Below are 16,460 nucleotides of genomic sequence, written 5' to 3' on the forward strand. Positions count from 1 at the left end.
ACTTGGTATCATCTTCACCCCCACCGTACACCGCTCTGCTGCCGTCAATATTCGGCTTACTCTCCAAATTATCTGCAGTGCAGTGCGACAAAATCTCCTCCACTGACTCGATTCCCTACAACGCGTCAAATACCTCAACCAACATGTGTCGTCCATAACGGTCCACATGGAACAGGTACTCCCACTGCCATTAACTATTGGACACATCCTCCAGGCCGCGTTCGGACACTTTCTTACGGCCGGTGTGCTCTTTAAGGTCTGCTATGAAACATTCACCCTTCCCCTACGGGCAGGGGCCTCGACCGTGTCAATGTGTAACTCCGAGCGGCGTCCTCGTGCGCGTGCTTTCCTCGAACCGAAGAACTCTACACCCTACTGCTTCGTTACATATCCCACAACAACGTCAAACTCAAACATCCACCGATGCGGTGGCCCTCAGTTTGGCGCCATGTCCATCAGCTTTTCCTTCCATGCAACGTCCAGGTAGCATGGTAAATGTCGCACATGGAAAATACGCCACAAATCAACGTCTTCACGCAATCGGACTGTCGGACACTCCGCTGTGTTCAGTTTCCCACCTCGTGGATGACGATGCTCCCCACCTGACTTGTGCTGCCACCACAGACGTCTGCAAACTTGGTCGACAGTTCGTTGTCTGCTACTTCCGCGTCCCGCCGGGCTCAACTGACCCATGGACTTTTATCCATTCAGAGGATACTTATTTCCCCGCCACCATAAATCAAGTTATTGTGTGGATCAAAGGGTGGACGATCACTTACCTGTATAATGATGGCGATAAATCACACCTTGACTTCTGGTAGTTTTTATTTCTGCTCTCTGAATTTCAATTTCTACTCCACATTTTTCTTTAGTTTCCTTTACTGCTTGCACCGTGACAGATTGAATAACATCAGGGATAGGCTAAAACCCCGTCTCACTCCTTTCTCAACCAGTGTTTCTCCTTCATGCCCCTCAGTTGGTGTAAGTGCCGTCTGGTTTCTGTACAAGTTCTAAGTAGTCTTTCGCTCCCTATATTTACCCCCGAAACCTTCAGAATTCCAAAAATAGTATTCCAACACCACACTACACCACACTTGAGTGCTCTCTACTTATTGTAATATTCACACACTCATTATTTTAATGAAAACAAACAAAAGTGAAGTTATAATGCAGCAAAATTGAATTGTGAGGGTAGTTTGCAAGCCATACACTGTCGTACCTGTATATAAGCCTCACTAATACAACCATTGAACCAATATCTCCGAAATTACTTCCTGACACGTGTACTACTTCTATAATAAATGAAAAGCACCAGTTTGCTTTTGTTCTACAGTATTACTTTTATTGTGTTAATCGGTTTTCGGCTTACAAGGCCATCTTCAGACATTTACTGAGTATAGTCACCAAAGAAGATACAATGTTCGTAAACAACATTGGAAGAGAAGTTACACGTCTCTTCAATTTTTTTACTTTTTCAATCCTTTACCACCATACTGCCACAGACGTTACTTACTGCATGGCACTGCTTTAATCTAAACGTGTAACTTCTCTTCCAATGTTGTTGACAAACATTGTAACTTCTTTGGTGATAATAGTCAATAAATGTCTGAAGATGGCCTTGTACGCCGAAAACCGGTTAAAACAATAAAAGTAATATTGTAGAACAAAAGCAAACTGGTGCTTTTAATTTATCATAATATTGTTCTACCAAGAACCGACGGAAGATTGAGTTAACATGTACTATTTCAGACTGCACTGTCCAAGCAATTGACACAAAATTTCTTCAGATGATCAGGATAGGTCCACTTACCGCACCTAACACGTCACTTCCTGGTTGATTTGTCCCGTGATCTACCACACTCATAACATCTTCCCCTTTTTTTCCTCTTGCGACCTGTTTACAGTCTCTTCCATTCCAGACAATAAAAGTCAACGCCTTCCGATCTCCTTCGGAACCCGTGGCAGTTGACATCTCCTTTCTATTTTGGTCTTTATACGTTCCCAAACAAGATTGGTTATAAAAGTACTTCTCTTAGGTGCTTTAGTTTCATTTTCACTGAATATATAAATGCAAGATGCATGCACTACAGTTAAGGTTAGTAGATTGTAGAGGACTATCGTAGGCCAACCTCTTGTATATCGAACGACATCATTGTTTTGAGACAGCTAGTCAACCAAGTCCCCATTAACTTTTGTCATGTACAATGTTATGATCTCATGTTTTTTCGCATCCCCTGTATTGTTGTCGGTAACATCGTCACGGTGCATTGTATCAATTACAAGGACAGCTTAATTCTTCTTAGGACTGTATGAAACAAGTGTCTTGTCCTTTTGAAAGTTTAAGATTCAAGATTTCTCTGTTCTTTATTTATTTGGAAGAAACTCCAGAGTTATTTGCGTTTATTTCGACTAAGTGTTCCCACGTAAGCAAGACTTTGTGTTTAGGACTTCCAGTAAGAGAATGCGTCGGAAACCGGTTATCGGCAGTTACATCTCTGTTAGTGTCCGGACTTCGCTGCTCCATTCTTATTAAAACATCACGTGGGTTATTGCTTTGTATATAAGGTCCATCGGGCAGCAAACCAACATTGGTTTCTAAATAGCCTACAATGCTGTCTTAGCATCAGCTACAACAAATATTATTAACACATACTTAAATAGGTTTGCTATGTACGAACTGCCACAAAGGACAGTTAATGCTAAACGCTAACAGCTGTTCATCTACAGTAAGGTATTCACTTGGCGAAAAGTATTCCTGGAAATTATGTAGTATTATTTCACACACTTTTCTTATGGAAACTAACTTATCCGTTTCCTTTCTCAAGTTTCTTCGAAATATAAGCATCGTAGAACAAAGCGAAATCTTTATTCAGTCACTGATAAGTAACGTGATTCTAGGTTATAGCCTTTGGAATTGTGGAATTGTCCCACATTTGATGAGTGTCTTTTCTAGATTTCCTCACTGTTCCCATAAGATACAGTAAACCCAACAATGATGTGATTTCTGTTTCATCCTTACTATGGGCATCACGATCCTTGCCAACGGTTTCTATGTAAATATTTGTGAAAACTGCATAACTCCAGCGCGCTGGGTGTAGTGGGACAGCAATTCATTTTTAGAGTGTGATGCGAAACACTGCAATTCTGGTTGTCTCTTTTGCATGACAATTTGTGCAACTAGTTGTTATTCTAATGACATTGTCGTCAAATAAAAGCTGAAAAAGGCCAGCTTCAGAACGTATTTCTCAGGCTCTGCTTCTCAGTCCTCGCGGATGTATGAGTATATTGTGTGTGTGAGTGCGTATGTTGTGTGCGGGCTTCTGTTTCAGCCATTTTGTGGTCTTATGTTCCTCCGCTGTATCACTAAGTTTATCATTCCAGGCCAACAATGCTGTTGCATCTGAAACTTTCTCAACATTCCACCTTTTATTTGGGGCACCCATTCGAATATTACCAATAATCGTGACCACAAAGATTTAAAGAAAATGTAAAAATTAATAGAAATATAAATTCGTTGTGAAACATATTACACAATATTTAATACAAAACCAATACTATAGACATGAAGTACTAAAAAAAGCAACTTACCTATCCAAATAGAAACGGAAATGGTGACACTAACAGTCGTATGCGTGAAAATTGTCAACCAGAGCACAAAATGTGGATAAACTTATTTTTATACTGCCTAACAACTGCTACATTCGATCAACAATGGTGAAATACTGACCTTTAAAGTGTCATTCGAAGCTATAAAAATTCATGTCTGTGGACAACCCGACGAGCAACAATATGACCAAAAGAAAATCGCTGGGTGACCTATGTCACCATTGTGAGTATTCAAGTGTTAAAACCGGTTCCTGAAACCTTGGGAACAGGGTTTCTCGAGACAGTTTAGTTCTGCCCTCAAGAGTCTGGCAATTCAGTTTCTGTACCATCTTTGTGACACTCTCCCACGGGTCAGACAAACATGTGACCATTCGTTCAATGTCCACTGTTAGTCCTATTTGGTCCCACACACTTGAGAGCAGCAGTCTAGGATGGGCTGCACGAGTGATTTTTAAGCAATCTCCTTTGTAGACTGATTGCATTTCCCCAGTATTCTACCAATAAACCGTAGTATACCATTGCATTACCCACGACTGAGCCTACGTGCTCATTACATTTCATATATCTACAAAGTGTGATACCCACAGTCACAGGAAACTACACTTTTCAGTTTTGCACTTTAAAAGGCATACGCGAAAAGTTTTATGGTATGCCGTTTTCTGTGTAGATCCTTCTGTATTTGAATTGCAACTGTTTTCTGTGTCAAAACTATTCACAATGAACTTATTCACACTATTAAAGCTTTCGGCCATTAAGGCCTTTGTCAGCAGTAGACACAACATACACACACGCACACACACACACACGCGCGCGTAAACGCGTTTACGTGAGTGTGTGTGTGTGTGTGTGCGTGTGTGTATGCATGTCTACTGCTGACAAAGGCCTTAATGGCCGAAAGCTTTAATTGTGTGAATCTTTTTGTTGTGCCTATCGCGACTCAGCATCTCCGCTATATGGTGAGTAGCAACTTTCCTTCTCAGGCATTGTTACATTCCACCCTGGATTTTCCATTGTTTGATTTTTACAAGGAACTTATTTTAGTTCTGAAATTCACTTCATTATGTTTGTGTTGCATTCTTTAACAGTTTTCAAGCTTCAGCACTTCTTTCTTCATCTCTAGGTTATTCTTTAGTATAATATTCAACCATACTATCTGCTTTTTGCTTCACACAAAATAGCATTCCAAAAGCTTCTTCTTAACTAACAATAATCCAATTAATTTTTCATAGTTCTATGAATGCCATAGAACATATAGTTCTCAACATCTTCAGTATTAATCTTAGAATATAGCTCTTTTGACTTACCAAATTCGTTCACGAAGGTATCATCCGAATGATAGTCGAACTCATAGTAGTAGACTGACAAGTTAGTTACTTCCGTTATTCTTCTCACCATTGCATCAGTGGGGTTGAAGAAATTTAAATCTACATCAAGCTGCTACAATGAGATATTTGTTACGTAAGTACACTGAATTATAAACCACAGTCTAAGGTACGTACTGTACTCCCTAAGTACGACAGTGCAGCGGAAGTTTATGTGGTGGTAAGTCGTTCAAATGTTGTTGGGCGCTAAAAATGTTAATCTTCATAATTTTGCTGGAAAATGGATAACACACAATTTATGATTTCCATAATGTACCCCAAAATCATTGATTAAAATCAACATTTCTGTGCTGATTTTCATGTAGCGAAGATGTCCACGAAACCCAGAAGGTAGTCAATACCAGAGCCCAAGTGGATACAGTGCTCATGCACTTGCAGAAGGAGGAATTGCAACACTCAGTAGGAACTGTGATAAATTTAAGAACACTGACATTCATAAATTTTACCTATAGCAACATATATGGAAGCAAGTGCAACGGAAGTAGCATTTCATAATATACCTTTCATAACAGTATATCACCTCCAGGTAATTTTAATTGGTTCGTATATCACCTTAAAACTCTAGTGGCCTATGTAACAACAAAAACTAAGGAATTGTTGTTGGTAACTTTAACGTAGATTTTCTTAAAAACTCACCAAGCAAGAATCTATTTGATTCACAGCACTATCATTCGACTTAATTCCCACTGTAAACTTTCCAACTAAGGCACTTAATTGTTCACTGAGAGCCACTGATAGTATCCTTACAGAAATGTCTTATGAACAAAATGATATTACAAAACTAATAGTCAATCGTCACCCAGACCATGACATACTTGTGGCCACGGGGTTAATGGCGCTACAGTCTGGAACCGCGCGACCGCTACGGTCGCAGGTTCGAATCCTGCCTCGGGCATGGATGTGTGTGATGTCCTTAGGTTAGTTAGGTTTAAGTAGTTCTAAGTTCTAGGGGACTGATGACCTCAGGTGTTAAGTCCCATAGTGCTCAGAGCCATTTGAACCATGACATACATGTCCTGTTGTTAAATCTTAACAATGAACAGGACATAACATCTATTACATCGGAATGCAAGAGACTGGTTGGTAAACCAAAAATTCATTATTTTCGGACAATCTTCAAAGACATGAACTGGAGTGATGCATACAGCGCTAATATCGTTAATGAAATGTACAACACTCTTCTTAATAAAATACTTGACTTATCTGAACGCTATTTTCCAAAAAAACTAACCCAAATTACACCAAAGCTTACAAATGAAGCATGGATTACTCAAAGATTAATGCTGTCGTATAAAATAAATAGGAAACTCTATCTACCAGTAAGAAACAGCTCTGATGTTGATGCTATAGGACGTTACCAGACGTAAGGCAAAATATTAAAGTTAATAATACAGATGGCAGAGCAAATACAATACAAGAAAAAGATCAACACAATCTGGGATATGGTGAAAGAGGAGGCTGGTGGAACCAGACATGAAGAGGGGCAAATAACATTAACAAACTTTTACAAAACATTTCATAACCCTTACTCAAATGATGGGGCTGTCATGTTCAGTAGATGCTGCCATGGAGCTCCTCACCCCAGACAGTGCATATTACTTCACTAACATGAATATGACCCTCACTACCCAAGCAGAAGTAACGTCTATCAGAAAATCTTTAAAATCAAAAAACTGCATTCGTTACCATGAAATATCAACAAAGCTAATTAAAGAATGCGCTTCTGAGTTTAGTTACATATTAAGTTATCAGTGCAACAAGTCGTATATCAGTGGGATATTTCGTTGATTTTGAAATATACCGAAGTTAAGCCTTTGTTTAAAAAAGGAGGTAAAGAAATAACGTCAAGATTCCATCCAATTTTACTTTTGCCAGCATTCTCAAAAATTTTAGAAAATGTAATATACCACTGAAACCCTTGGGAGAGCCAGCCATGTCGAAACTATTTCATCTGGTGAGCAAGCTGTATAAGACAGACGAAATATCCTCAGACATAACGAAGAATATAATAATTTCAATTCCGACAAAACAGGTGCTGACAGGTGTGAAAATTACCGAACTATCGGTGTAATAAGTTACGCTTGCGAATTACTAACATGAACCCTTTACAGACGAATGGAATAACTGGAAGAACCCGATCTCTCTCAGATCAGTTTGGATTTCGTAGAAATGTAGGAACACGTGAGGCAATACTGATCCTACGACCTACGTTTATAGCATTTGTAGACTTAGAGAAAGCATTTGACAATGTTGACTGGAATACTTTCGTTCAAATTCTGGATGAGGCAGGGGTAAAACACAGGGAGCGAAAGGCTATTTACAATTTGTGTAGAAACCAGATGAAGTTATAAAGAGTCGAGGGGCGCGAAAAGGAAGTAGTTGTTGAGAAGGGGGTGTGACAGGGTAGTAGCCTATAACCGATGTTATTCAATCTGTATATTCAGCAAGCAGTAAATGAAACAAAAGAAAAATTTGGAGTAGGAATTAAAATCCAGGGGGAATAAATAAAAACCTTGAGACTTGTCGACGATATTGTAATTCTGTCAGAGACAGCAAAGGACTTGGAAGAGCAGTAAAACTTAATGGACAGTCTCTAGAAAGGAAGATATAAGATGAACATCAACAAAAGCAAAACGAGGATAATGGAATGTATCGAATTAAATCAAGTTATGCTGGAGGAATTAGACTAGAAAATGAGACACTTAAAGTAGTAGATGGGTTTTGCTATATGGGCAGCAAAATAACTGACGATGGTCAAAGTAGGGAGGATATAAAATGTAGGCTGGCAATGTCAAGGAAAGCGTTTCTCAAGAAGAGAAATTGGTTAACATCGAGATTTAAGCATCAGGAAGTCTTTCCTGAAAGTATTTGTATGGAGTGTAGCTCTATATGGAAGTGAAACATAGACGACAAACCGTTTGGACAGGGAGAGAATAGAAAATTTTGAAATGAGGTGTTACAGTAGAAGGTTAAAGATTAGATGGGTGGATCACATAACTAAGGAGGAGGTTCTGAAGAGTATTGGGAGAAGAGGAATTTGTGACGGAATTTGACTAAAAGAAGGGATCGGTTAGGAGGACACGTTCTGAGGCATCATCACCAATTTAATGTTGGAGGGAATCGTTGAGAGTAAAAATAGTAGAGGGAGACCAAGAGATGAATACACTAAGCAGATTCAAAAGGTTGTAGGTTGCAGCAGTTACTCGGAGATGAAGAACTACATCAAATCAGCCTTTGGATTGGAGATCACAACACTACCACCACCAACAACAAGAACAACAAAATTATATAATCAGCTTCTTAACCATCTGACAACAAACAACATATTGTCCAAGTCCGAGTTCAGATTGCTAGAGAGTTATAATACTGAGAAGGCTATCTACACATACAGTGAATATGAACTTTATTCATTATGCAATAAATTATGGGCTACTGATATATTATGTGATCTGTTAAAGGCCCTTGATGTATAAATCCCAATATCTGTTAAGTAAATTAGAATATTATTGTATAACAGGACATGCTACAAAATGTGATACCATATCTTTGACAGGAAACAAAGGGTGTCATTAGGAAAGAGACATTAATAAGCTATCAGGCATCATCCAACTAGGAACAAGTTACCTGTGACATCCCACAAGGCTCCACCTTAGGGTCCTTTTTTTTTTCTTGTGTATACCAATGACTCTTCATCAATAATTTTACCCAAGCCAAGTTTGTTTCGTTTGTGAATGATACAGACATAGCAACAGACAGCAAATCAAGTGTAATCTCTGAGAGATCGGTTAATGAAATTTTCATGGACATTAATAAATGGCTCCTAGGCACCAATTCTTTGTTACTAAACTTTGAAAAAGGACACAACATGCAATTCAGAGCTTTTAAGATGTTTGCTACCAGCATATGTCTAAAATATGTGGACAAACTGATAGGAGAAATTAATATTGTTAAATTCTTGGAATTACAGCTTGACAGTAAACTGAACTGGGAGGAGCACACCAGCGAACTGCTCAAGCACCTACACAGACCTCTATTTGCACTGCAGATATATTCAGACATAGAGGATATAAAAGTGAAAAAGCCAACACACCCTTCATCATTCCATGATGTCGTATGACATTATTTTTTGTCGTAAATCATCAAGCCAAGGTTTTCCAGGTACAGAAAAGTATAAAAAAAATTTGTGGTGTGAACTCAATAACACTGCAGAGGCCTATATAGGGAGGCTGCTGTTTCCCAATATACTTAATCCATGATGAAATTTGTCATTAAAAGTATATGTTTTTTCAAACCACCAGCTCAGTTCATAGAATCAATACCAGATAAAAGAATAATCTTCATAAAGATTTTAAGTCACTTACTTTGGTAAAAAAAGGTGTCGGTCATTCAGGAACACACATTTTCAATAACTTGCCAGCATGTATAAAACGTTTAACTACCAATAAAATTCATTATAAGACGAGCCTAAAGATTTTATTGGTGTGCAACTCATTCCAATACATTGACGAATTTCTTAGTACAGGTACCGATGTGTGCATTTCAGTGTGTGTGTGTGTGTGTGTGTGTGTGTGTGTGTGTGTGTTTTACTAATAATATAAAATAATGCGAATATTAGTACAATCTGACTTCTGTATAAATTCAGTGCAGTAATGGAATCATTGTAGATAAGTGCTGTAAAATGATTCTTCCATTCAGTGTTTATTAACTCATATATGAAAACATGTTTAAAATGTGTTTGGCTCATTCCACATCAATGACAATCGTTCCACTTTGGATCTGTAGATTAGCATACTCGTATTTGTTTTTCATTGCAAATATTTAATATAAATTCTTGTTCTTCTCACATGTTCTACATCCTGGAGGATATACTCACAGTTGATCAATTGGAACGAAAAGTACATCTAATCTATTCTCCTACCGCATGGCGATCTTGGGCAAAAAATTCTAGATGGGGAGTAAACCATCATTTGGATCTCCATCCACCATCTATTCAAGGGAATGTGGTCAGAAGGAAATAACTCTTACTTTTTACCGCTCGAAGCGTGTAGTATTCGAACCCCTTGATGGTCTTGGAGGATTGGAGGACTTGAAAGAGAAACAGAGACTGATTGTAGCTATAGAGTAATTTCGTGAGGTATGGTGGCTGGAAGCATAAGATTCCTGGTCGGGTAACTATAGACTTATCAATACAAAATTATTATGAACAGGATAGTGAACGGATTACCTTAGTCAAGATAGAGGCAAATACACAACCCTCCATAATAAAACAAGTATACATGTCTGACTCAATAGAAGATGGAAAAAAGATTATGTTAAGGAAGACGAAAATATTGTTGGCGTCGAAGAATAGAAATCGATAGTGGGTAAAACAGTAGAAGGCAAAATTAAAGGAAAACATATACTGGGGAAAATGGAAGAAAGGGGAAGCTGCCTGCAAGACGCAGTCTCATCATTCGCAAAACAATTTGTTTAAAAACCACGAAAAAATATTGTTTGCATTGGATGAAGCCTGTGGAGAGCGAAAGGTTCACACATACTATAAAATGATAAGATATTTCGAAATTTATACCGGAAAGAATTTCTACTACAGGAAGTAGACTCTGATCATAAATTATATGTTGTATACTGAAGCTGAAATTACTACAAGATAGAAAATTAAGGAGATACGACCTGGATAAGGTGAAATAATCCGAGATTGTGCGGGGCATCAAAGAGAGCATTAGCAACCGACTGACTGAAATAGGGAGAAGAATACGAACAAGATGAACTGTGAGGTTTGAGACCAAATAGGGAAGGCTGTAGAGAAATTACTAGATAAATACACTAGGCCTAAAGGTAATTCCTCAGCAACACAAGAAATGCTAAATTTTATTGGTGAAAAATCAAATACAAAATGCAGCAAATGTAGCATGGTAATGAGATGTAAAATATATGTTATTGACAGAAAGCACAAAATGGCAAAACAGAACTACCTACAAGAGGAAAACAAAACGCGCATAACTGTGGACAAGATTACAGAAAAAATAAAGAAAAGAACATCGAGAGGTCAGATCAGAAGCTAGTACTAAGCAAAGAAGGAAAGGCTGAAAAAGGAAAGGATAGTATGTAAAGATAACTCAAGTCAAAACAACGGGAACGGAGGAGGAAGTAGATAAAGATGAGATGGATGATAGAAGATTACGAAAAAAATTGACGAATGTATAGAAAGACCCATGTAAATAAAGGGTACATGGTCTAGCCCGCATTGCTTCATAATTTTTGGGCTCCTGCTGTGACATTACACATCTATACTGGCTGCTACGTAACGTAATCCGTTTAATTTTATGGTTTAAAGTAGTTCTGTTCTTCTAAATTTTAGCATTTTCTAATCGATTCATTTCCGGTCCATAAATCTGCGTAGTTACTGCAGCTTACATCCATCTTAACTTGTTTACAGTAGTCAGTCCATGTCCGACGTACCCTCACCCCCCAACACCAGCCCTCCTTCCCCCGCCGCATCACGCAAAACACGAACATGAGCATCCTAAGTCACGAAATAGCAGACTCAAGTTTCATGACTTCTTCATTTTATCCGCAATAACCTAAAATCATTTATTATGAGGTGGTCCGATTCTGCACTACTGCATTAATAAGAATATAAAAAAAGTACATGCAGTATAAACATGAAAGCGGAGATTTGCATGTCTCAAAGAAAACCGGAAAACGTGCTAATTGCCATGAAACAATGTGGGTTAATATTTTCACTAAAATTCCTGTAGAGACAAAAGAGATGTCTGACATAACAGGTACAGCTGTTTCGTATTCTGCCTAAATTTTGGAGTGTTGTGAACGTTACACCTATTTCTGAACAGACCATCCATTTCAGACTTTCAAAATGTAAACCTGCTAGTCTTTTCAAATAGAGCGATATCTTTGACGCTCAAGATAGCTCTACTCTACTAAGCTGAAGGTTCGTTGGTAACCTCGTATCCTCTCATTGAAGACATAAAAATTTCTTCTCGTTGGTCCTGCAGCTGAAATTGTCGTTTTACTTACACCTTGTTCTAAATACCAACTTAGCCTTCATGAATATGTCTAATACGTTTGGTAGGGCGGGAAGGAAGGAAGATTGGGCTTAACGTCTCGTCGACATCGAGGTATTTAGAGACGAAGCACAACCTCGGATTGCGTCGAGGATGGGAAAGGAAACTGGCCGTGCACTGTCTAAGGAACTATCTCGGCAATGCCTGGAGAGATTTAGAGGTAAGAAGCCGAAGACATACCAAATCACAATGACTGCCTAAATCAGACGACACTTTTCTAATACTGCTATTGTTCCTACTGGTTAAGAAAATTCATTGTTTCAGTTGATAACATTATAATTAACATACAATTCCTACTGCGCAGCATCTACACAGAAAAATTAGCTGAACAGTATTCTTTACTTACGTGAACTAAAGGTTGCGGCTGATCGGTACTGATAGTTTCGTTTCCAAAATAGAAGTTCCTAAGCTTGTCTGCTGCTTGAGTCTGCTCTTCTATCGTCGACAAATGTAGGCAAGGTCCCACCACTTTTTCGAATGTCTTGTTAAGGTTAGTTACAAGGTCTGACTTATTTACAATACCAGCACCTAAAAGGAAAAATATTGTTACAACAAACAACAAAGTAGCTATCGTACCTTATGTACCCTTGTTATTTTTCAACACAGCGAGTTTTTCAACACACGCAGGCACATACCTAATCGTACACTGCAAACAGCACAACGCTCAGTTCTAACATGTTCGTAAATTACATTTTACAGACGTTTCCTCTCTGCAAATTACTTACGGATTTCATTTTTTATTGTACTTGCTTTAATTGTACTGTAATTGTTTTAATAACAAGAATTACGAACAAAGTGTTAGAAACATTCTCATTTCAGTAACTAAGCCATTTCGTCGAAGCCTTACGAGATATTTGCAGTTTGGTGATTTTCAAACCGTCGCTAGACTCGCCCTGATGTCTTCACGGTATAAGGCAGTAATACATGAAATTTATTTGCGACCACTCACCTGTCTCAGCGGAGGTCACGCCAGTCATGATAGGCACCTGGTTAAAGCGACCTTCATTCACAGCCCGTATAGGAGACTGTGATATGAATGCACCTTCGATATCCGGTTCGATGTTAGGTGCCCATACGCTGTATGAGAAGTAGAGATTTTGCTGGAAAAAAGCAAAACAGGATACTAACTTAAAAATTGCAAATTTCTTCCACACTGCTGAATGATCAGGTCACTAATAGGAACCAAGGCTATTATGATTGAAAATTTTTACGTAAGCATGCCTATGCTCTTGCAATGGATTCCATTTCTGTTTCATCAATCCCCGCCATCCAAATGATTCATTCCTAGAACTCATACTTTTAAAGTCAAGTTGGGACTTGCTGTTTTAAGAATATGTCTTACCCGCAAGTTCTCTGAATGACGCCCACCTTTGGTGGTTACCTTACAGTTTTTATAGTTACAGCTGATTTTAGTATATTATCTATTTAGAGTAATTTAAAGGTTCCTTTATGGGTGACGGTGCTCTGATTAATTATAATCGCTTAATTTCATCACAGTGAATCAACCATTTTTAGTTCTGTAAGCATTAAATATGCTGACCGCAACATAACTGCATTGAGCACCACCTGTGTCCGTCCTCTGCAGAACCTGTATGCAAGCCTCATTCCACTGCTCGCCTGTGTGCCCGCTTGAAGTTCCTGCCGTCAAATAACGGCGGAAACATTGTGTATCATGTTCAAATGTGTACGCTTCTTTGCGAGTGTGGTCCTACCATTCCTCAAAAATGGTTCAAATGGCTTTGAGCAATATGGGACTTAACTTCTGAGGTCATCAGTCCCCTAGAACTTAGAACTACTTAAACCTAACTAACCTAAGGACATCACACACAACCATGCCCGAGGTAGGATTCGAACCTGCGACCGTAGCGGCCGAGCGGTTCCAGACTGTAGCGCCTAGAACAGCTCGGTCACCACGGCCGGAAACCATTCCTCCATTCTGGTCTGTTGACTTCTTTTTTGAAATATCAGTCTTTCTGAATGGTATCATGCACTTCGCCAAGAATTCTTCTTCTGTGCCAACTTCTTCATCTCAGAGGAGCACTTGCAACCTACGTTCTCAATTATTTGCTCGATGTATTCATTCGATATCTTCATCTACGGTTTTTTCATCTACAGTTCCTCTTGTACCATGAAATCTATTCCGTAATGTCTTAACACATGTCCTGCCATCCTGTCCCTTCTTCTTGTCAGTATTTGCCATATATTCCTTTCCTTACCGATTCTTTGGAGAACTTCCTCTTTCCTTACCTTGTCAGTCTACCTAACTTTCAACACTCTTCCGTAGCACCTGATCGCAAATGAATCGATTCTCCTCTGTTTCGATTTTCCTGTAGTCTGTGTTTCACTACCACACAGTTCTCTGCTCCATACGTACACTCCCACAAATTTCTTACTCAAATTAAGGCTCGTGTTAAATACTTGTAGGCTTCTCTTTGACGGGAAAGCACTTCTGGCCAGAGCTTGTCTGCTTTCTATGTCGTCCTTGCTCTGTCTGTAATGGGTTATTTTGCTGCCTAGGTAACAGAACCTCTTAACTTCATATACTTCGTGATCATCAATCGTGATGATAAGTTTCTTGCTGTTCTCATTACTTTCAACTTTCTTCGACTTACTCTCAGTCGATATTCTGCACTCATTAGACTGTGCATCTCATTAACCAAATCCTGCCCCCCCCCCCCTCCCCGCGGGTTCGGGGGTAAGAAAAGGCCCACGGTATTCCTGCCTCTCGTAAGAGGCGACTAAAAGGAGTCTCAAACGTTTCGGCCTTATGTGATGGTCCCCTGTCGGGTTTGACCTCCAAATCTCAAAATTTTTCCGAAGAGCGAGCCGGTTGGGGAAGGGCGCCTTACTTGGTGCATTGTGTGCATCTTGCGTTGAGAACTTTCGCCAGCTCCTTCGTTGTTGCATTGCAGTCCTGCCTGCTCTCCATCTCTTGGGCATGGATACGTTCCTGCGTGCACTTTCCGCTATGCAATGTGCAGTGCCACTTTCTGCACTGACGGCGACCATGGACTACATGTTACCTAAAATCCAGCACGGTAGCCAGTCTGTTGTGGTGGGGCCGCCATGTACCCTGTTGGTTGTAGCCCCCTGACAACACAGGGATCACTCTACTGATGCCTGCGCCGTTAACTCCCCATGTACGCCAAGGAGTAGATACCCATCTCCCTGGGGCATCGGGACTCTCGTCAATGGCCATCCTGCCAGGTGGCTCTTGCTTTGGCTGGGTGGCGCCCATGGGGAGGACCCTTGTTCGGAGTAGGTGGCATCAGGGTGGATGACACGCAATGAAGCATGGCACATCATCTCTTGCTGGTGGCCAGCCACCAGCAGTCTCTAAGCGTTCGAGGGCTCATTTTAAAGCGAATGTGTATGACCCCAAATCGTTCCCCTTCCTGGCCACACAATGGGAGGAACGAAAGGCTATGAATGACAATGAAACTTATTCACCCCAGTATCTCGTCTGTACCAGAGCTGATGATGAATCCTTTGTATCTGTGAATCCTCAGTTCTTTGTAGAACATTTAGAGGACAAGTTCGAGGAGGTGGAGGACTTGTCCAAAATACGGTCCGGTTCAGTCTTAATAAAAACAGCATCCCCTGCGCAGTCATGGGCCTTGCTTGCTTGTAAGCAGCTGGGGGATGTTTCAGTTAATATCACACCCCATAAAAGCTTAAATATGGTCCAGGGCATTATCTTCCACAGGGATCTTCTTTTACAGTCCAATGACGAGCTGCGGGCCAACTTAGAGCGACGAGGTGTCCATTTCGTCCAGTGCATCCACCGAGGATCGAGGGATCATCAAGTTGCCACCGGTGCCTTCATCTTGGCCTTCGAGGGTGACACATTACCTGAGAAGGTCAAGGTGATGGTCTACCGTTGTGATGTACAGCCATATATCCCTCCCCTGATGCGGTGCTTCAAGTGTTGGAAGTTCGGCCGTATGTCTTCACGCTGTGATTCCAGCCTCGTATGTCGCGATTGTGGTCGACCATCCCATCCTGATACTCCCTGTGCCCCGCCTCCCATCTGTATCAACTGCAGAGAGCACCATCCCCCTTGCTCACCGGACTGTCAGGTTCCGCAGAAGGAAAGGAAACTAATGGAAATCAAGACCCTGGACCGACCGACCTACACAGAGGCTAAACGGAAATTTTACCGGCTTCATCCCGTGCGCATGACGTCTTCTTATGCCGCCACAGTCACTCCTGCTACAGTTACATCAGCTGCAAAACATCCAGTCAGCTCTCAGAGTCGAAAGACCACACCTGCCCCTTTTATGGTGGGGGGCACTTCACTCCCTATTGCTCCTGCTCCATCTACTTCAGGAGAAACACCGCCCCAACCATCAGGGACATCTGTTCCCCCTTCCCAGCCAGAGAAGCGTCA

The 16,460-nt window shown here is 40.3% G+C and overlaps 1 protein-coding gene across 1 annotated transcript in view; it reads right to left on the bottom strand.

Annotated features, from left to right (window-relative positions):
* Positions 1 to 16,460, bottom strand: part of LOC124788820 (venom carboxylesterase-6-like) — a 184,084-nt gene that overhangs the window by 33,222 nt on the left and 134,402 nt on the right. The window contains exons 6-8 of the mRNA XM_047256100.1: positions 13,020 to 13,170; positions 12,417 to 12,598; positions 4,911 to 5,040 (exon numbers count right to left, since the gene is read on the bottom strand). Coding sequence (XP_047112056.1) covers positions 4,911 to 5,040; positions 12,417 to 12,598; positions 13,020 to 13,170 — 463 coding nt within the window. The remainder of the gene's footprint in view (positions 1 to 4,910; positions 5,041 to 12,416; positions 12,599 to 13,019; positions 13,171 to 16,460) is intronic.

The sequence above is a fragment of the Schistocerca piceifrons genome, chromosome 3 (assembly GCF_021461385.2).
Source record: "Schistocerca piceifrons isolate TAMUIC-IGC-003096 chromosome 3, iqSchPice1.1, whole genome shotgun sequence".
Classification (NCBI taxonomy): domain Eukaryota; kingdom Metazoa; phylum Arthropoda; class Insecta; order Orthoptera; family Acrididae; genus Schistocerca; species Schistocerca piceifrons.